Consider the following 22,894-nt stretch of genomic DNA (forward strand, 5'->3'; position numbering starts at 1 on the left):
AAAGTGTCATGCAAGTCAAACAATAGAGCATGCTAAGAGTGTGTGGAGCCTTGACATATAGAGACATAACAGTAGACAGGAAGAATATCTAACAAAATATGCAGAAAAGATTCGGGAAGGAAATAAGAGCTGAAACAACTTATACATAATAGAGGGCACATGCTGTAATCTTTTCCCCCCACAGTAAGACAGCAATTAAGGTCGGACTCGCATGCCAACTAACAGCACCCTAGCTGAGCCACTCACTAGAAAAATCTTAAAAGTTATCATTATGACATAGAGTTATCATTATTATGACAAAGTTACTCATATTAGAAAGGTTGCTCATTGCATTAAAATGATGTCATTCTTTTTGCTATTTCTTTTTGTTCCTAAAAATCTGCTATTTCAATCATTATCACGGGCACACAACTCTTGAAACTCAAAGTTGTATAGCTTCACAAAGTCCTGCGACCAACAGAAGCGTATATGGAAGCTCACTCGTTTCCAAACAAACGGGCCAAACCCACTATTGTTATATAAGTTATAATGAAGAGGCTGCAACACTAACCAACAAAAATTACTTACAATGACAGTCGCTCCAAAATTAATTGTTGTATTATACACTGGTCGAAAGAGGACAAAATTCCCTACAAGAAGTTATCAATGACTTTTTTGTAAAAACGTAAAGTAAATGCAAAACAGAGAGCTAATGAGAGCGAGATATTAATGTTCCATTAGAGATCAGTATACCGATTGGGTTTATTTGGAAACAAGCGTTTTTGTTTCTGGTTTTGGTCGCGGGACTCTGTGAGGCTATACGGCTCTGCTGAAACTCAAATAGTTGCCTGTAACATTATGAACAAGTCTTATAATGCTATGGGGTGAGTTTTATAATGCTATGGGGCGAGTCTTATAATGCTATGGGGTGAGTTTTATAATGCTATGGGGCGAGTCAGATAATGCTATGGGGCGAGTCTGACAATGCTGTGGGGCGAGTCTGATAATGTTATGGAGCGAGTCTTATTATGCTATGGGGTGAGTCTTATAATGCTATGAGGCGAGTCTGACAATGCTATGGGGCGAGTCTGATAATGTTATGGAGCGAGTCTTATTATGCTATGGGGCGAGTCTTATAATGCTATGGGGCGAGTCTGATAATGCTATCGGGTGAGTCTGATAATGCTATGGGGTGAGTCTGATAATGCTATGGGGTGAGTCTGATAATGCTATGGGGCGAGTCTGATAATGCTATGGGACGAGTCTGATAATGCTATGGGGCGAGTCTGATAATGCTATGGGGTGAGTTTTATAATGCTATGGGGCGAGTCTGATAATGCTATGGGGTGAGTCTTATAATGTTATGGGATGAGTCTGATAATGCTATGGGGCGAGTCTGATAATGCTATGGGGTGAGTCTTATAATGCTATGGGGTGAGTCTGATAATGCTATGGGGCGAGTCTGATAATGCTAAGGGGCGAGTCTGATAATGCTGTGGGGCGAGTCTGATAATGCTATCGGGTGAGTCTGATAATGCTATGGGGCGAGTCTGATAATGCTATGGGACGAGTCTGATAATGCTATGGGGCGAGTCTGATAATGCTATGGGGTGAGTCTTATAATGCTATGGGGTGAGTCTGATAATGCTATGGGGTGAGTCTTATAATGCTATAGGGTGAGTCTTATAATGCTATGGGGCGAGTCTGATAATGCTATGGGGCGAGTCTGATAATGCAGTGGGGCGAGTCTGATAATGATATCGGGTGAGTCTGATAATGCTATGGGGTGAGTCTGATAATGCTATGGGGTGAGTCTGATAATGCTATGGGGCGAGTCTGATAATGCTATGGGACGAGTCTGATAATGCTATGGGGCGCGTCTGATAATGCTATGGGGCGAGTCTGATAATGCTGTGGGGCGAGTCTGATAATGCTATCGGGTGAGTCTGATAATGCTATGGGGTGAGTCTGATAATGCTGTGGGGCGAGTCTGATAATGCTATCGGGTGAGTCTGATAATGCTATGAGGCGAGTCTGATAATGCTATGGGGCGAGTCTGATAATGCTATGGGGCGAGTCTGATAATGCTATGGGGTGAGTCTGATAATGCTATGGGGCGAGTCTGATAATGCTATGGGGCGAGTCTGATAATGCTATGGGACGAGTCTGATAATGCTATGGGGCGAGTCTGATAATGCTATGGGGTGAGTCTTATAATGCTATGGGGTGAGTCTGATAATGCTATGGGGTGAGTCTTATAATGCTATGGGGTGAGTCTTATAATGCTATGGGGCGAGTCTGATAATGCTATGGGGCGAGTCTGATAATGCAGTGGGGCGAGTCTGATAATGATATCGGGTGAGTCTGATAATGCTATGGGGTGAGTCTGATAATGCTATGGGGTGAGTCTGATAATGCTATGGGGCGAGTCTGATAATGCTATGGGACGAGTCTGATAATGCTATGGGGCGCGTCTGATAATGCTATGGGGCGAGTCTGATAATGCTGTGGGGCGAGTCTGATAATGCTATCGGGTGAGTCTGATAATGCTATGGGGTGAGTCTGATAATGCTGTGGGGCGAGTCTGATAATGCTATCGGGTGAGTCTGATAATGCTATGAGGCGAGTCTGATAATGCTATGGGGCGAGTCTGATAATGCTATGGGGCGAGTCTGATAATGCTATGGGGTGAGTCTGATAATGCTATGGGGTGAGTCTTATAATGCTATGGGGTAAGTCTGATAATGCTATGGGTTGAGTCTTATAATGCTATGGGGCGAGTCTGATAATGCTATGGGGTGAGTCTTATAATGCTATGGGGTGAGCCACTCGTTCTTAAACATATGTTACTCTCACCAGCACCTGCACTCTAGGTTACAAGTGCCAAACTGATAAGCTCCCCACTGAGTGTTCTATGAAAGAACAGCGATAGACATGGTCACTAAATCAGCAGCTAGAACAACCTTTGTTGTCAGAATTACACCAAAACCTAAATATAGAATAACGAGTGGTGATAAAGCAAATACCAACCGGTCTCATATGAGGTTGAATGATGACATCGACGAGCAGAGGGAGAATATCTAAGGAAAGCGCGCTGTCGCTAACATGCTGCCTAACACTTGGCACCATATTTTCAACGAGAGTAGCTAAAAGGCTACACATTTGCTTCTGCTTGCTCGTCACCTAACGATGAGAAAAACACCAGGTGAACCTGAGAGACCTGACTATAAAGAGATTTGAACTTTCTAGCGAGTGATCGTTGCCAGAGATACACGGTTAAAACCACTAGCCATAAAAAACAAGCAGCCTTACTTCCTTGGTGTCTACAACAACTTATAAACAAATATAAGGGCAACCAGACAGTGGTAACAAAAATAAGTTAATAGTGTGCAAACCCTATATAAAAAATTTTCAGTTTTAAAGTAAATTATAATGTATATATTATATATATATAATAATATATATTTATAATATATATTATCTACTATATAAACGGCAATCGTTGTCTGTCTATCTATCTATCTGTGTATCTGTCTGTCCGCTTTATAGAGTACCGTACTTTTCGGACTATTAGCAGCTACTTTTATATAAGGGCGTGTCTATTCTGTGTTTTTTTTCACCGCTAGGGCGCATTAACGGGAATCTCCGGTTAGTACACGCTTCTATTATAATACGTAACCTGCTATTCATCGTAGGGATGGACGATAAATACTGATATGCTAATAGTATGAGTTGTCTTCTCGATATATTGAGTTACCGATAACTCCCAAATATGAGCAGTATAATCGTCGTACGAATTTCGGTCGTACGACGCGAACTGAATTAATATGTGTAGTAACGGTAATTAAATTATAGAGCGGTCTTTCTTTTTCCTTTCGGTCGAACGAAGCCAACCGAATTAATATGAGTACTAATTATCGTAATATCGTAATTTCGTAATATGGACTATTAGCCGCTACTTTTCTCTGACGATTTGAGCCAACGGCTTATATAAAGGTGTGGCGATTCTGTTGTTTTTCTTTCACCGCTCGGGCGCATTAACCGAAATCCCCGGTTAGCACGCTTTTTAAACGGCAAATTTTCTGCCGTGTTAAAAAGCACCTTTCCTGAGTACTGCGGCCTATACAAAGGTGTCTATACAGCTATACAAATGTACTATTCGTTAAATAAAATAAATTAACGAGTAGTTATTTACATGCAATTAATATTTACTGCCAACGTGTACCGAGAAGGTCACGTAAACGTTTGTTTCTTGGAGCCACTGGAAAAACGCAGTTCTCACCTACTAAATTTCCACATCAAAAAGGTAAGTGTTTCTTTTACGATGTTGTATTGTCTATGAATTGCCACATCTCTACTACTTAATAACGTTGGATTTGCCGCTGTTCGTAATAGTGGGTCATGTTCATTTCCTTCAGCAGCCGAGTTACTAATTTTTTCTAGCTACGAGTAGGCCTACTGTAACTTACTATTACAGAACTTTCACGAGTACTCCGAGGGTTGCGATACGCTATTGTGAAAAGAAAGAGAGCAGCTGCTATCGACTTACTGTCACCCTGCATCAGCCATGACCAGCTATACGTCGCCTGCTCAAAAGTAGGCACACGCCGAAAACTGTTTCTTCATACGCCCGACAGAAAAACCAAAAATGTTGTCTATCCGCAAGTGTTGCGTTGAACTAAGGGAGAGAGAGAGAAAGGGAGAGCGAGGAGGAGAGGGGGGAGAGAGAGGGGGGAGAGAGGGAGAAGGGGAGAGAGAGGGAGAGCGAGGAGGAGAGGGGGAGAGAGAGAGGGAGAAAGAGGGGAGAGACGGAAAGAGGGAGAGAGAGAGGGGAGAGAAAGAGGGGGAAGAGGGAGGGAGAGGGAGAAGAGGGAGAGAGAGGGAGGGAGAGAAGGGGAGAGAGAGGGAGAGGGGGGAGAGAGAGAGGGAGAGAGAGGAAGAGGGAGGGAGAGACAGAGAGAGGGAGAGAGGGGAAAGAGGGAGAGATGGAGATGTAACTGCATATTTGGAGTTGTTTTACAGTATGAAAGCCAACTCTCAATAAACCTTATGCTGCACGTGAATCTGTTACTGTAGGCGGGTAATGCAGCTAGTTATATATATAATATATCATATATAATGTATATAAACATTAACTTTTCAGCTTTTTACTACAGAAGCTTAAATGAATATTGCTTATTGTGTAGCCAATAAAAACCTGAATTTTGCTTTGCCATAACGCAGAAAATTGCAAAATTGAAAAAGACATCTGACATACTGTATCTTTGATTACACAAAAAAGCTCAGGTTACGAGACCAAAAATTGACATAAATATTGGAAGCCAAATAAAAAATTCTCTTATTTGCTAAGAATGGGACCCGATTTGACACGCTTAGATGCAAACTTAACCTGAACGAAACCGTTTAAACCAAACAGCCATATAGACTGCACCTCATAAATAGAAATACTAACTATTGCTTTTAGGAAAACAGAAATAGTTGAGCCTGACGATTGCATCAAACAAGAAACTGGCAGTAGATGAAACAGACAAGTATTATTATTTGTGTGGTTATTACCACTGCAGCAGACTTATAACGTATACCTTCAACAATGTAAATAATTTGTGTAAAGTTTTTGCTTCGTATTACATGAAAAATCTCATATAACGTAAAGTGCCAAATCGGTGCAAGTTCTCAAATTCGATTTAAATAACGATAATCTTGTAGCTCGCCTTAGAACATCGTTTTCTTAACCTCGCCGCACTTATGAGACAAAATGACGTATATATAGCGTTATCTATATTACATACATAAGTTTCATGACATTCTAGTTCGCCGTGATAGATCGTCAGATGTGTCGGCAAAACAGAGAGAATAAGTAGCTGCGCAGTTATTGAAAAATACTTTGAAGGCAATCGATTGGCGCAAGTGTTACAGCGTCAGTCTACCAATCTGAATGTCACGAGTTGGAGTTTTGTCAAAAAATATCGTGTATCTTAACCTTGACCTCCTAGATACAGATCGTCGAAGGACAAGTACACACCACTCTTATTATTGTGAAAATATATTGTTTTACTTTATCGTAAACATAAAATATTTGCTATTAGTTTTCCTGTGCAGAATAGACCTTGCTGGCTAGTATAGTAAAAATAAACAAATCGTTGTAAACGACATCGAAAATGAACTTAACTTATTGTGAAATTACCACAATCATAGACCATAAAAAGAGTGAAAGTGATAAGATGAAGGAAAAAAATTGTAGGTACAAACAATAGTAGTTATGGTAGTTAATAGTTAATAACAGCTATGGTACAGTCATTAAATTGAAAAGTTGAGTCTAGTTTTAGTCTAGTTTAACTTTTTTCAATGACCAAAAGGGTGAGTCGAAAATGTCTCGGCACGGGTCAGGCAATTTACACGTATTTTACTGTTCTTATAACGTAAAATACCTAAATGTTCCTGGAGCGGATTATTTACATTGTAAGAGCATCTACTGTATTCTTAATCTGATTCAGAGTTGCATTGAACACTACTGATAATATAGCAACTGATGCAGGCGGAACCCTGTATCTATGGAGCTAGTATTTCTAACACTCAATATTCATTCATGCATTCAGCAAAGCTCTGCCTAGGCAATACCATGTCAATACGTTTCTGTTGATTTCGCACACGCCGAACATCTAGAGTAAAATTGAGATAAATAATAAAAGGGCCCCAATCGATTTTGTTTGTGACCAAAACTAGATCCATGAGTAGAGTATCCAATAAAATCAATAAGCATGTCTTCAACCTAGCATAACACTTTCTCCACCGACAGCAATTATATTCAACATTTACCTTAGTTTTCAGAACTCTGACGAAAACAGTTTATAACCAGTAATCTTAAAGCACATAAATTACATAATGTTTTTATTATATATTTCAATACATCAGAGTCTTGGCTTTCGAATGAGCCTATATTCAATACACCAAGAATAATAGAACTATGAAAAACGGGGTGTCAAAAGTATGTCCTGCAAAAAAACCACTTGGTTCAGGTACTCAAAATGTGGCGTCATAATTCTCATTTAGCCTTAGGTCGTCGATCCCTTTCGCTGCTATTGAGGCTGCGTTTTTCTGTGACAATCGGTGCTGCTAAACTCGGAGAGTGCTAATAATAAACTAAGATTCTAGATAATCAACAATGCGCGATCGCGCTAGCCCGACCAATACAAACACATGTTCTGGGGTTAATTAATTATGCTTCAATAAATGTACTGTCGTTGATAAAGGTAATGAAATCACATCGATTAAATTATGACCTGGGGTTGCGTGGCCCTAGGACTAAATGTCAATCGCACTTTCGCGGGATCACACAATGCTTGAAATTAATTAGTCTCAGTCGTCACCCTTAACATCGCATTAAAAATAAAGAGCTAGTGCATAATATCATCGGGAAAATATAGTATGGTTCTTGGAGTCTGAGGTATTTATCATAGAAATGATATGTACATGGAGAACTAATGACACTGATTCCTTTGTCATCTTCATTTGTTCTCTGGAGTTGTCCTACCTTCGCCTGTCACTAGCGTCATTATCGTCACTTTCGTAGTTGATAAATAAGCGGTAAGAGCACACAACAACGAATATGAGAATTGTGAAGTCACAATTTTCGAGACTATGTCAGTAAACTTTTTCGCGGTAGAGCTCTGGGGAAATCCTATATACACCAACTAATGTCTGTCTCACCATGGCAAACAATACCTCATTCGAAAGCCAAGACTTTGATGTATTGAAATATACAATAAAAAAATTATGTAATTTATGTGCTTTAACCATAACAAGAGGCGCGTATGTCCACTCCGAGCCACGGATAAAAGTTGGAAAAAAAGATTGCGTCGTACGGGATTCAAACTCATGACTTTCCCAATTTGAACCACGAGGGGGTAGGGGCAATCAATCGGTAAATTCAGTCAACCAATCACACTACGCGGTAGCAACTATTAAATACCGTCAGCTGCCAATCACATCGAAAGATTTCTAAGACAAAATGTTGGTAATACTTAGCTTGGAGTCAAGCATTTCGCTGACACTCAGTCTGATACATGCTTACATGTATATTAAACCATAACTGTCACGTACAAATTTTATCGTATATTCTAGGTAAATCAGCCACGCTGATTTTGATTTTGTACTCAAAATAAAGATTGGTCCACTAACCTTCAAAGTCATTTAGGCTTTTTTAAAGCGTTTCAATATCCGTTTCGAAAACAACACAATCGGCATTAAAAGCTTCGCCCATAAATATGTGACGAAACCTAACCTAGCTTGTTCAGAAACGAAAGTTAGGAATGTTTAGTCCGATTTAGAATAATAGAGATGGGTGTCTTAAAACCCATTATTATCTAAATCTAGCCTGTAAAATAATTTCAGTTTTTTATGAAAAGTATATAAACTATTTAAAATTTCTCGTAGCTTGTTATATGATGTTTAAATGAGCTGAAAGCCGAGAAAAATGAGCTCAAAAAGCGCGGTTTTATCACAAGCTAGCGTTGTTATCGTGCTTTTTTAAATATGCAATGCTAAATAGCTTATCTACCTTTCAGAAAAGACTGATATTATTTTTAAGACTGAATTTAGATATTAATGGATTTTAAAACACCCATCTCTATTATTCTAAATCGGTCTAAACATCCCTACATAACTTCTTTCCTAAAAAGCTAGGTTACGTCACGTATTTATGGGCGGAGCTTGTTGTGCCGATCGTGTTGTTTTCAAGACCGATATTAAAACGCTGTAAAAAGCCTTCATTACTCTGAAAGTTAGTGGACTAATCTTTATTTTGAGTACAAAATCGGAATCAGCGTGTCTGATTTACCTAGTAGATAAAAGCTGTTCATGACAGTTATGGTTTAACACTCCGGTATACTTTATGATATTATCGTGTGAAAAAACTATAAAAAGCGATCATGGTTGTGCTTGTTTTGAGAAATACCTCGTACTGAGTCTTAGGATAGACTACTTTAGGCACTGCAGTTTGAGCGAAGAGCAAATGGAAGATGACAGAGAGGTATGGTAGGTATCCGTAGAGAGTGAAAGCCTGCTGTGAAAAGATCCTCTTGTTAACTTGGTCAGTGAAAGTAAGCCAGTTCATGCCAGTCACTACCTGAATACAAACAAAAATCGAGAGTAGACAACTCTACAAGACTATGCTGATATCTTGCAAGTCATAAAACTTGATTCCACTGACTTATGTCAAGTGCCTTATATGGCCTGTAGATAATTTAGATTAATGCATATACTCTGCTTTGCAGGAAAAAACAATTTCTCGATAGAAACTTTAATTAATATTATAATTAATTATAATTTATTATTATATTATATATTGATACAATATAATTTATATTATATTAATTTATTACTATACTGTATATATTATATTACTTATTATAATATATAGAATTATAATTTAAACAACACCGGTAGGGGTGAGGGTGGCAATGGCGAAACATTACTACTGGATGTGAACTAGCATGGTAACCTAATGATGAAAGTTAAAAACTAAAATGAATACAACAAAGATGTTATGTAAATAAGCATTTAGAAAAGAGTGTTGGTTGGATGTCGGGTCCATAACATGCAAGTATATACATTCTATGTATAAAAGAGTCCAGTCATCGTGTCCCTTACTAAGTTTCTAACACAGGATAGCGAGTCAATAACTTAATCATGTGATAGCATAAACTCCATGCACAAACTTTGGTCTAAGCAAAACCAATGAACAATTGTATAATGCCAAGAATGCATTATCGAGGTCAATATATTCCATAAGCAAAAACCAATAACTGATAACACATTGGAACAGTCCTATTGTAATGCACTGACTCATTTTCACGCCTTGATGAAACTATTCTTCAACGTACCATCAAATGGCGACTAGGAGGGTGTGGAATAGTCATAAACTCGCACACTAAACAAGGTAAGCCTCGACTACCATGTTTGCAAAATAAATATGTAAGTACAATCTAACCTTGGCTGTCCAATGGCTCAGATTGAAATAAATTAAAGTTTAAAGATAAAATGGAAAATTTTTTTTCAAATACTAAACAAAAATTTGGAACACCAACACCCTAACCCCAGAGACTTTCCATCTCATAAGCCATACATGTCTATAATGTCTTTCCTATAATACTTCTCAAATACAATATGATTTGTTTTTGTGATTTGTATATATATATATTTGTGATACTCATTTACACAGAGATGACAGAGAGAGGGATACTTACATTTCTCATGAAGCAATCCTTAAATTTCATGTTGAGGAAGTTATCGTGAAGACCTTGAACAAGCCTGTTGAACTCACCGCAAGCTTGGGCTTCTCTCGCTACCCTCTCCACCCTAACCATATGATTACATACAATCATGTTCATCAGAAGAATGGATGAGCATGTATGTTATCAGTCTATCAGCCAGTCAACTAACTGCTACCAGTGATACAGAGATATATGACAAGAGTCACACATGCTCCTCAATACAAAAGCACTCTGTGATACTGACTGGATATAATACAAAATACCTGTTCAATGTTGTGCTCTGCATTTTTGGAGTTACACTATCTCTTAGCATTAAAAAAAATTATGGAAAGCTGTAGCCTACATGATCACCACAAATATAATATATACATAATATACATAAGATATATAATGTAAATATAATATATATCATTTTATTGGCAATAATTTCATTTCAAACAAATGTTTTTAAAATCATGCCATACAACAATATAATATATCTATAATCTTACATGTATATGGCATAATTTGAAAACCATTTCTGTTTGAAATAAAATTATTGCCAATAAAGTGATATATATATATATATATATATATATATATGTTCCACACTATATATAGTGTATATATGACTATTGCAGCGTAAGCTTACATGTACTAATAAGAGCTAACTACTTGCTCTAACGGGAGAGCAAACAAAATTACATTGCGCCGTAACGGAAAGCGATAGCCTGTTTTCACCCACATAGCGACATATATTGCCCAAAGAATCCATCAATCCCGCGTAGCTAAATTGGTAAGGAATTTTTCCTGGCGAACAGGAAGTTCCGCGTTCAAATCTTCTGCGGTACGGATTCTTCATTCCAATATTTTAATAGCTATAGCTGAACAAACTGAACTACATACAGACTTTGAGATTTATAGATACGGATGCAGCGCTTTTTCTGCCTTATGATTCATCTAGTATCTACAGATTCACCACAACTAATCACAAATATACTAGAATGAACACTTATATAAATATACTGTAACTAGATATGACTCAGCCCTATGTAGACAAAGTCACAAAGACCAACTGTCACCTGAACAGACACCCTTTTCAACAATTTTATCAGACTAGTAAATTCCATCTAGATTTGACACTATAGAAAATCGGTTGACTTTTTTCCTGTAGAACTAAAGATATCATGGCAAAGTGAAAGACCACCATGATCAAAAGCTTTGTGTTTTGATACTAAACGACCACAAATCTACAAAAAAAATTTCATGATTTACTGTAAACCAAAATATTAAAACACTGCTACACAGCTCCATATAACGGTATCCTATATATGTTATTCACTTGAACAAATTGACATCAATGGGTACATAACACAAAATATTGATACACTGAAAAATCCATTTTTTAAAAAGTGAACCAAGTTATTTATTTTGGCCATAGACAGTGGCTATTCATGAGCAACTCGAGAGCTGCATGTGTACAGCAGTCGCTCAATTATAACAGCTCACCATCAATGGATCCAACATGACAATTAATTTATTACCTATGCTAGCCACATGTAAAAGATAAGAAATCAATAATTGTCTTTTCTTTCCCGCTGATCAACATTAAAAGAAAAGGGTGGATAACTCTTTGCCACATATAGTGTTGCATTTATTATTGGCATTATGTTAAATATATCCTCATCGTCACTTTGAATTTTTCAACTTTGCCAAGGCATCATGGGAGGAGGATCTATTTACTGGAATAGAAATACGAATGTTTGCATAGTTTTCAAACAAATAATTGTTTTATGAATACCAAAAAAGGATGTGCCAAATTTAACCAGTAGCAGTCGTACTGCTTGTGGAGTCAACCAGTTTTTACAGTGAAAGTTCAGCCGGCCATATCTAAAAACACTAGACATGATTCTAAAGAAAGTGCCACAACAATAAAATTACTTGATATGTCGAATCTACACAAACTGGCTGTTTGTACTACTCGTATATGTACTCTAGATGTAGAGACGATAGTACTTGCAATAAGAAATGGTTAAAACTGAAGTCTGATTGAAACACATGGGTATAGAAGCAATCATAACTACCCTAAGACACTTATATTTTGCTAGTATTTAGTTTCGTGAGTAGCATACAGAGTGAAATTTCGCAGCAAATTAATTTCGCAGCTCTGATGAGTGCGAAAATATAGTGATGTGAAAATAAATGCAGTGGAACAAACATAATTAGATTCCTCAGGTTCAGTTCACCGATAAAAAAAATGTTCAATTTGCGACTAGTTTGTATTTGTGAATCGCAGATAGAATGGTGTGGGCAAGGTCGATAATGCAATTTGATCGCTTGCTGCCATTTGTTTCTTGGACTATCATTACAGGCCCGTATTTCCTGGGGCGGCTGGCCGGCTGAGCCGCCCCAACTTTTTGGGGATTTTTCACGGCTAAGTACAGTCCAACTCGGATAACTCGCCCTCGGATAAAATGTAACATTTCATCTCAAACACAAAACACAAGGTTAACTCGAACGGATTTGTTTGGTCAGTTCCAACGCAATGATAAATTGCTTCAGATAACTCGACCTCAACATCATTTATTCGAAAAGTTATTTGCCCAACGGCCATGGACACGGTTTTTATCGCTGTAGAATATCGCTTCATTCCAAGCCATAGAGACAAACATCAACTTTTAGTAGTTCTTAGGGGTCATTATTATCATCATCAGCGGCAAAATATTCTTGTTAACGACTTTTATAAAGGTTTGCAAAAGATCAAGTTTTACCAAACACCCGCTTGGCCATGTCCCTTCGAACGCGTAAAAACCTCCGAATAAACTTAAAATAAAATCCGCAAAATTGATCTTTATTAAAACGCTCAAAAGAAAAAGATGTATTTTTTCTGAGCGTATTAACTGCGGTCAAGTTTTGCCTATTTTAATTTAAAAACGTCTCGTCAGTCACATCACCTAAAACAAATCTCAAAAAATAGAAAAATGTTGATACTTTCCGATAAAAATTTTTAAAACTTCACACGAGAGGCCCGGCTGGAGGCCCTACATGAGAGAAACCTGTTGGGGGCTTACACCGCCCCCTCCACACCCTAGGTGTTCATAACTAGTCGCCTAACATTAGCCGCCCCAACTTGCAACCAGTGAATACAGGCCTGACTATCAATGAACAAAGCTATATAATTTCGCGTTTTCGCTCGTTCGTTATGATAGTTTAGTTTCGCACATGAAATTTTCGCGAGAGGATGACTCCGCGAAAACGCGAAAGTTAGATGAGGCGAATACATAAGTGTCCTAGGGTAGACAGTATCATCACAGAATAATCATGACTTGTGTCATGTGTCAGCGACCATATAGGGCAATCATGTCGCTGACATTGTTATCTTAGGCACACAATTGCTATATTAAAAATACTTTAACTTTCAAAATACATTTGAAGTTCCTTAAAGAGGTACAGTTTTGTAAGCAATAGAGAAGAGGCTGGCAATATAGAAAAGGTGTAAAATATATATGAAAAGTTAGTTGGTTTAAAGTTTATCTAGACTATGTTAGAATACGAGTTAACTAGAGTAAGAGTTAATTAGAGTAAGAGTTAACTACAGCAAGAGTTAACTAGAATACGAGTTAACTAGAGTAAGCGTTAACTAGAGTAAGTGTTAACTAGAGTAAGAGTTAACTAGAGTAAGAATTAACTAGAGTAAGAGTTAACTAGAGTACGAGTTAACTAGAGTAAAAGTTAACTAGAGTAAGAGTTAACTAGAGTAAGAGTTAACTACAGTAAGAGTTAACTAGAGTAAAGGTTAACTAGAGTAAGCTATGCCTGATATCTCGATCACTAACTCTACCTCAGAAACTAGACATTGCTGAGCACACATTTCCAGTCCTCTCTTGCCCGTGATATTAGTAGCAATAAAAACCTCTTTGTAAATGTTTATTTAAGTACAGTGATCGAACGCATTAATTTGTATTTAGTTATTTTAAATAAGAACAATGGATTTGAAATACGACGTGAATTGGCATAATGCGTTCCAGGACTGAATGAATTATGCCAATTCAGTTGTATCTCAAATCTATTGTTTTTATTCAAAATAACTAAATACAAATTAATCTGTTTCCATCCTCTAAAAACCCCTAAAACAGAATATTACAATGGAAAAACAAGTTTTTAATTGTTCTAATCCACCAACCACATTCAAAAAGTAATAAATACCTATGGCGGTGCGAGAGGCTACACTTTTGTGACGCTATGTAGCATAACACAAACTGGATATATATACACAAATATACTGCACAAATATGCATATCCATATATATTTATGTTTCTCTTATATAATGCACTTGATTTATTACTATGAGCAGCATATATTAAATAATTAACTTGTTTTTATTACAATGAGCAGCATATAGTAAATAATTATCTTGTTTTGTACTGTGGAATGAATTACGCAAACTATAATGCAATGTCAGAGGATTACTGGCCCCTATAAATGATGGATTTAACATATGAAGCAGGCTCGGGTACGACATATATTTGTATGTAAAGGGTTTTACAGTATCTCCACTGATCGTATCCGATTGCATCATGGACATGGAGACCATGTGTTCAAGACTACTTTTCTAGTTCTATTAAATTTAATTACCCACAAAAAGAATAGATATCATAGTATAACAGTAACGCTACTAAAATATAACTAATATAATATATTAATTATTTTTGTACAATAATTTTATATTTATAAAGTAATATATATACATATAAATCGCAAAGTTTGTCGTCTGTCATCGGTCTGTCCGGCTATAGCAATTAAAATCTAGGAAAACAAGATCCGCTTCATTTTGGTTAAGAACTCACGAAGATTGCAACCGCAAGTGTGTAAACACACGCGCCTAACTACTAGCACCTAACTACAGCACCTAACTACAAAACTAAACCCTTCTTATCATTCACCTTGCTCTTACCATATACATACTCTGTATTATGTTGGCAATTGCCACTTTTTTTATTAATTAATATTACCATTTATATTTGCTATTTTTTGAAATTTTTAAAAGCTAATTTTTTGCAACCATTACCTATTTTTTAATTTGTTATTTTTCAAATGTGCTGTTAGATTCCTATTTCCAGTTTTTCTTAAGGTTCGATTGCTAAATCTGTAAAGACTAAATACTTTTCCCTTGGACAATTGTATTATCTTGAGTAGGAATAGCTCCTACATTCTCTCTCTCCATTTAGTCAAAGTACCAGGCAAAGGCAGTCCGTTATCTCATTTTGATGAATAGCTTCTGCTGGAACAGTAACCTTTTTTATAAGCATACTTCTATGCACTAACTTTGATTACTAATTCAGCAAATTCAGGATTTTTATTTTGGGTTTTCAGTTTGTATTAATTGTATCATTGCCAAATTATTTTTCATATGTTGTATTATGGTAAATGATAATAAATGTTCTGTGCAAAATTTTTTTATTACGCGGGCACCGCCAGGCACTCAACTAGTATATCCATATATATGTGTATATATATTACTTTATAAATATGTGTTTTATTCGCTCAGTATTTTAGGATGTTGCACACAACTTTTGCATTTTTAAAATGTATATATACATTGTATATAAAAACATGTGTATGTATAAAGCTATATATATATAAATATATAAACACAAAATATGAAAAAGCACCAACATACTGGCTGAAGTGTAACTGCTACTTTATGCAGGTATCGAACACATCAGTTTACAGTCTCCACAACAAGACTATTTAGCCTTATGTAGTAATCCTACGAGCATACCCAACACACTGGTTGCTAGCAAGGACCCTACGAACAGACGTTACAAGCGTTAAGAGTGTCTCGGATCTACCAAATACCTGCGTGGTAGAGAGCTATCATTATCGGCTGCTTCAACTGGTTCATCGTACGCGTATGGCATCTGAGCTCTACAAGTAATTACCTCCATTTATAATGCAATAGTTCAAGCGCCTACGTACGTACGTTACAGCAATTAGCTAGCTGAATAAATATTTAGTATCCTAGTGATATATAAGCCAAAGCATCTAGACAACTCAACCAGAAACTTGGCGTTGGAGAACAAAAAAAATTATTCATAATTTAATCAGGTGAAACCTAAAATGACCTTGAAAATCTTTAAAAAAGTGCTGAGTATGAAAGAGACATGTGTTCATATACAAGTCTGTACAGCCTGTAGAACAACCGTTTATTAATTAATTGTTTTACTTTCCATAGAACTTAAACAAAAGCTTGCAAAAAGAACAAATAAAACAATTCCATAACTATTTACCTAATCTATTTCCTGATATCTAACACTTAAACCTATCAAGCATGCTATATGTTAGAAATAAGCAGGTTTGAACCAAAATTGAAAGGAATTTGCGCTACAAAATATTTGCGGATGTACGATAAAACATAAAAAAATTTGCAGCTCAAATTAAAATTAGTATTAGTTCAAATTTGCAGATATATTCTATATGTAAATAAATATAACATATAAAAACATTTTACTGTCATCTACATAGATTACTTTGAGGGAATACTTGTTAGCATTGTTAGAAAAAAAGAGACAAGTAACGCCTAAATGAAAAAAATTAAGAACCGTGAATGACACAAAAATGAAAATATATAGACAGGTTCAGAGAATTTCAGAAGTAATAGAGCCATACCACACATCATACCACACACCATATAAAACCATACCACACACCATACCTTACCAATAACTACATCTAGAAAGCGATTTAAAAATCTATGAAGCAGGTGACCTTTTACTCAAAGTCACAGCGAGAATGTCTCGGTACTGACCTCACGGGCTGGCTAATAAGAAGCCCTTGAGATGCCAAGATCCCTAGATGATATTTCATGTACCCTGAGGCAGCAAATCACACACTATCGAACTGCCTAGCAGTGCTGCCTATAGCTGCCACCCTCGCAGTGGAATGGACAATTCGCGAATTTAGACGGCGCGATATTATGTAACTTTTCCTGAGGCTCTATAAATACAGCCTAAGACAAGTGTGACGTTGGCGTGATACAGTAAAGGTTAAAGACTATACAACTGTCTGCTGATGACAAGGCAGCGGAGACAGAGTCATCAAGCATTGTATAAATAGATACTAGAATGCTGTTTGACATGCGGATCGAAAGATAACGATGTTTGTGAGAACTGTACATATACAAAAGAATAGCTATGCATAAAAAATTTTTGTAGCAATTGTTGCCGGAGTTAAGTTTATACGAAGCAACCACAGATCACGTAAATAACATTGTTCTCCTCATATTCTCAAGCCATTTTAATTCCATGCAAATCTGACGCTTTTTATCAGCAGCATCCCAACAACAGAGAACCGCACCGATAAGGCCTGGCTGTTAGATTGAACAGCCAAAACATTTGACCATTTTAGTAAGTTTCCATTTGAGCTAATTATGTTTCCATAGGTTGCTATAGCAATCGATGGTTGCGAGACGCTTGATGTCAAGGTCAAGCACGATCTATGCGCATGTGCAAGTGCAAGTGCAACGCCATTGGTCGCTAAGGATGTTTCCATAGCACAAAGACGGCGCATCGTACGGGCGTTTTGCTTCCAAACAACGACACTGAATAACGACAGAGAGCGACATGGCTGTTCCATGATGACCTTGCAGCACCATATGGGGGTGTGTTGCCACGTTATCACTGTAAGTAAACTTAGTAAACATCTCTGTTCTACAACTGATAAAATATGGTTTCTGACCTGGTTTTGGACGGCAGGTGAAATACTTGCTGCCAAAATGCAAACAAATTTTTTTGTTCATCTTTAGCTCCAATGCTCATTCCCATCAAATCTTTCATTGTCAGATCTTTTTTCCTCCTCCGAATAAACTGTAAGATATATATAAGATGACAGAGCCTCATAGTACGGTTGTTGACAATGAATACATAAGCGAACAAAGGATAGCCCATCATCTACCCTAAAATGACTGAGCAGAGAAATTGGAGTTATCTACTCAGACAAAGTCTGACAAGCAAATTTTAAACTGACTGGTGAGGGAGGAGATCAAAGACCACCTAGGCTACCTATGATAGACTAATTACCAGGAAAGGCTGAAAAAGTAAGTTTAATTTTCAAAATTACGTACACACAGAAAAAACAAATCTAATGCCCATGTTGCTAATAGATAGAAAGTGCTCACAAACTAATAAGTCTATGTCTCAAACCAACAAGTCTATGTTTCAAACCTATAAGTCTATGTTACAAACCAATATGTCTATGCTACAAACCAATATGTCTATGTTACAAACCAACATGTCTGTTTCAAACCAATAAATCTATATTACAAACCAATATGGCTATTTTACAAACCAACATGTCTATGTTACAAACCAATATGGCTATTTTACAAACCAATATGGCTATGTTACAAACCAACATGTCTATGTTACAAACCAATATGGCTATTTTACAAACCAATATGGCTATGTTACAAACCAATATGGCTATTTTACAAACCAATATGTCTATGCTACAAACCGATATGTCTATGCTACAAACGAATATGGCTATTTTACAAACCCATATGGCCATGTTACAAACTGATATGGTTATTTTGCAAACCAATATGGCAATGCTACAAAAACATGCTGTCGCTGCATAAAAAATATTTTTTGGCAAATTGTCCATTGCTGACTCGCTAGCTGCCTGATTTCCATGTATCTTGAGGGCCTCTTATTAACATCATCTCTCAACTCGGGCTGTCAGTTGTCTGTCAGACCTCCTTAATTAGAGATTCCGCGCTTGTTTCTGCCTAGCTTACGGTGTAACGAGTTAATGTTACATAGCTGCGTGTAACATTAACATTATGTTTATGAATGAATACGGAGAGGTACTAGAGCTGAAAGGTATTAGAAGGGGAGCTGGAGGAGTAAACCAATCATTAAATAGAGACTATGATAGGCCATTATCGCGGTTATGGAGAGGGAGAGGAAATGAGTCAGAAGTTTATCTCTAGCGAAGGTCTGATGATCCTCGTACGCTTCCGTCTCACAAAGCAACCTACTGTTTAATTAGTACTCCATTTTATTACGCTCTAATATGTCAGTGTAGAAACTCGATTTACTTTCTACCACATGTTGGAAAACCAAGGTTTCTACGCATAAATCAGTTTTCAAAACGGATGCTGATCACGGGTTTAAAACTATTAATTTACCAACTTCGACTGACATTGGTTAAACGTGATTGCTGAACAGAAAATCTTGGCACAAATAAGCGAAAGTGGGTTCTCATGATATCTCTTCATACGTACATGCTAATCAGGCAGAATACGAAAACAAACATTCAGAAGTTGACATTCAAATTAAATTGTCAATGCATGACAAATGACTGCATATTGACTACATCCTGTATCTCAGTAATCAAGTATTTATAATTGAATTTAAGAATTGATACAAGTACATGTAGGACCTGCTGGAAAAGTGATGGCTTTGTGAAGCTGTGGCTGACACTGCCTTATTTGCCTGTAGCAAAAATTCCCGATGTTTGTGTTGCTGCTTTGTCGTGATTGGCTAGGTGATTTTCAGCGAGCGTGTTGGAAAGTGAAATTGAAAACTTGCTGCAAGTAGGTTGGTTTAGAATAAAACCAAGCTGCTCGAGAAAGGTTTTTCAAAAAAGGTTATTTACCAACATATACTAACAAATATACACTTTATATCACAAGTATTCTATTAGAGATTGATGAAATTGTTACGGATAAAAGATTTCACGCTTTGACACAATGTACAGGTATTCATTTTAAGGCTGGCACTTATATCAACGGTATCATAACTCCTCTTATTTCGCCTCCTGTGTTCCTGAGCCTTGAGCCTTTTGAGTAAAGGTGTACGGTGCTGTCCTAGAGTAGAGGTGTAGAGTAAAGAGGGTGTGGAGTGCTGCCTTTGAGTAAAGATGTAGGATGTTGTCTTAGAATAGAGGTATGGGACGCTGCCTTAGAATAGAGGTATGGGATGCCGCCTTAGAATAGAGGTGAGGTATAGGACGCTGCCTTGGAGAAGTATAAGGAGCCATATCAAAGTAAAGGTGTAAAATGCTGTCTTAGTGCAGAGCGTGCTGCCTTAGAGAAGAGGTTTAAAATAGGAAATTGCCTCAAGGTTGCAGGATACTAGAGCTAAAATACGAGTTGTTGCGAAACATAAATACCAGCATCAGCCTTGCAACGAACTGCTCTATAGAACAAACTGAAAATTGGCAGTGTATCCCCCTTAAACCCATTTGAAACGCATATTAACTCATCCACAGTTCTTTAGTTTGAGAGCCGCCATAGCACAAAGGCAACTATCTGCTAGGGTTTTATGCAATTACTGGAGACAAGTATTAAACTCATGAATGTATAAACATATGAAGATATAATAAAACTCATCTTAGTGAATAATATGATGAACAGAAGCGGAAACAAGAGCAAAGTATGTACAGAAGCGCTCTAACAATATTACTGAACACGTTTATTACAAAAATTAGCAATACATTAGCACACCGCATGAACTATGCATACAAACTACATTCCTGTAGGAATCTTGTGTCAAAAGATTTCAAAACATAATATACTTCATTTCTCCAAATCAATTTTGTTTTGTTTTTGTATTTTTGGCCCAATGAATATTGATGAGAGAAATATATATACATATATATATATAACATAATATATATACATATATAACATATATATATATACATATATAACATAATATATATACATATATAACGCCTCTTTAATCTACACTGAGACGATGAATTGACATATATATATAGCAGAATTATTTAGACAACTCATAGAGATCATCGAGAAAAAACACAAAGACTATTGAAGAATCTAGTGAGAAACATGATCAGAACACAAGTATAGGCATCTTTGTTACAGTGGGTTGGCTCTCGATAGAAACGCAGAACAGAAACAAGAATACTTGAATAACTGTAAGGATCACTAGCGATCTAACTTTTTTGGTGTTTACAGCGAAAACAGCAAAAAACAAAACACAATCAATGTTTCCATTCAGAAAACTGTCAACAATTGTGCACAAAAAAGCTTCTGGTTTTTGGCACGCAAACTCTGCCTGACAGCCAGCCTCTCAGTATAAATAGCCTATGAACTAGGCCCTACTCACTCATAATCTACATGTAATACGAGCACGTTCGCAAGATAAAACTTATCCTTCAACCTGATGTGTTTTTGATTATTTTTTCTGTTGTAATTAATTTCTAGTCAGTTACTCATCATCTTACTTCCTGTTTGTTAGCTGTCGCTTAGCCTCCTACCTTCAGCTATGTAAGATGAAATACTCCCTTAAGTTGGGGTGACACATCAAGACATTAGCTGATTCATCATACTGATGTAAGTTATATGTAAGTTATACGAATAACATGATTCAATAAATTAATTAGAAGATTGCGCTAGCAGTAGTGAGTCAGTCACACTCTGTTTTGTTCTTCTGCAAGTCCTACAGCTGGCCGTAACTTGATATATGCTCCATAGTTTTGCAAGCTCTCACTCAAAAATTCCACCAACTCTTCAGGCTGGAAGTTTATGGGGTCACACTGGGAGTTCACGGGTCATGCTAGATGGCTACTTTTTACAATAGTACATTTCACGAAAAATATGACAATGATGAGCTCAAATATCACCTTCCGAATTGATTAAGTCTGCTGATGTGTTACTGAACACAATGAATATGCCTACCGTTATTCAGAGCAAGAACTTGAACAGTTCCTTTACATTGCAGAAACGGGCTTATGCAACCATGACAAAATTTTTCATGGTGAATCAAAAACGTTCTTAGCCATAACTCGTCTACTAGCTGCGATGTTCACCCCTTTACAATTTAAATTCCTGTCCCAAGTTACATTGTTTGCTCATCCCGAACTTTAATTTTAAGTTTGGGGTTCCTTGGCCATTTCTATCCTGAAATATAGATGAGATTTCAGAAATACGGATGAAATTGTGAACTGTTCTCTCTATGAAGTCGAAATTGATAAACCACACGGCACATATGGAAATACATTGCCACCGTGTATGTAGGACCTTGTGCTGAAAGCAGAATTGCTATATAATATGGCCATAGCATTGGGATCCATTGATCGTGGACTAAACAGTCTGATCCTAGCATCTGGTGCCAACTGCGCAGGGGGCACGATTGCTAGACTGTCTGGTCATAAGATCTAATGACAATCCGGGAATCGTGGAGTGAATAGTCAAGCCATAGTATTTGACAGCTATTGATTCAAACTGCCTCAGGCGCTAAGGGCAACAAGATATCCTGGTACAGAACCCTCTGATACATCTCGAAAAGTCCCCCCCTTCTTTTACCAACAAGAGAGTTGTTTCTCTAGCACGAGAACACTAAACTAGCCCAGATATTTTAAAAGGAGCAAAAAGGAAAGATACATTGTTAAAATTAAAGCTATAAAAAGTAAGCTATTCTTTTTTGGAGAAGATTCGAAGCTAATCGTATCGAGCACCTCTCAGAGAAGACCAGATGTCAGCATAAAGTGAACACCACTGATAGTTTTTGTAAGGTCTGATTAAATGGAGTGATGCCTCCTTTCTATGTCTACGGCATCAGTGTTTACAGTTCTTTTACCTCTCTCCCATCTCATGGCCAGTAATTTAATTAGCCCATCAGATGATTAGCGA

General features: G+C 37.1%; 1 protein-coding gene across 2 annotated transcripts in view; it reads right to left on the reverse strand.

Annotated features, from left to right (window-relative positions):
• Nucleotides 1–22,894, reverse strand: part of LOC137391009 (chromosome transmission fidelity protein 18 homolog) — a 91,475-nt gene that overhangs the window by 13,622 nt on the left and 54,959 nt on the right. For both annotated transcript variants that reach the window (XM_068077342.1, XM_068077341.1), the window contains exons 15-19: nucleotides 17,968–18,095; nucleotides 16,090–16,158; nucleotides 10,224–10,335; nucleotides 8,933–9,103; nucleotides 3,010–3,162 (exon numbers count right to left, since the gene is read on the reverse strand). In XM_068077342.1, the coding sequence (XP_067933443.1) occupies nucleotides 3,010–3,162; nucleotides 8,933–9,103; nucleotides 10,224–10,335; nucleotides 16,090–16,158; nucleotides 17,968–18,095 (633 nt within the window). The remainder of the gene's footprint in view (nucleotides 1–3,009; nucleotides 3,163–8,932; nucleotides 9,104–10,223; nucleotides 10,336–16,089; nucleotides 16,159–17,967; nucleotides 18,096–22,894) is intronic.

Source organism: Watersipora subatra, chromosome 3, assembly GCF_963576615.1.
Source record: "Watersipora subatra chromosome 3, tzWatSuba1.1, whole genome shotgun sequence".
NCBI lineage: Eukaryota > Metazoa > Bryozoa > Gymnolaemata > Cheilostomatida > Watersiporidae > Watersipora > Watersipora subatra.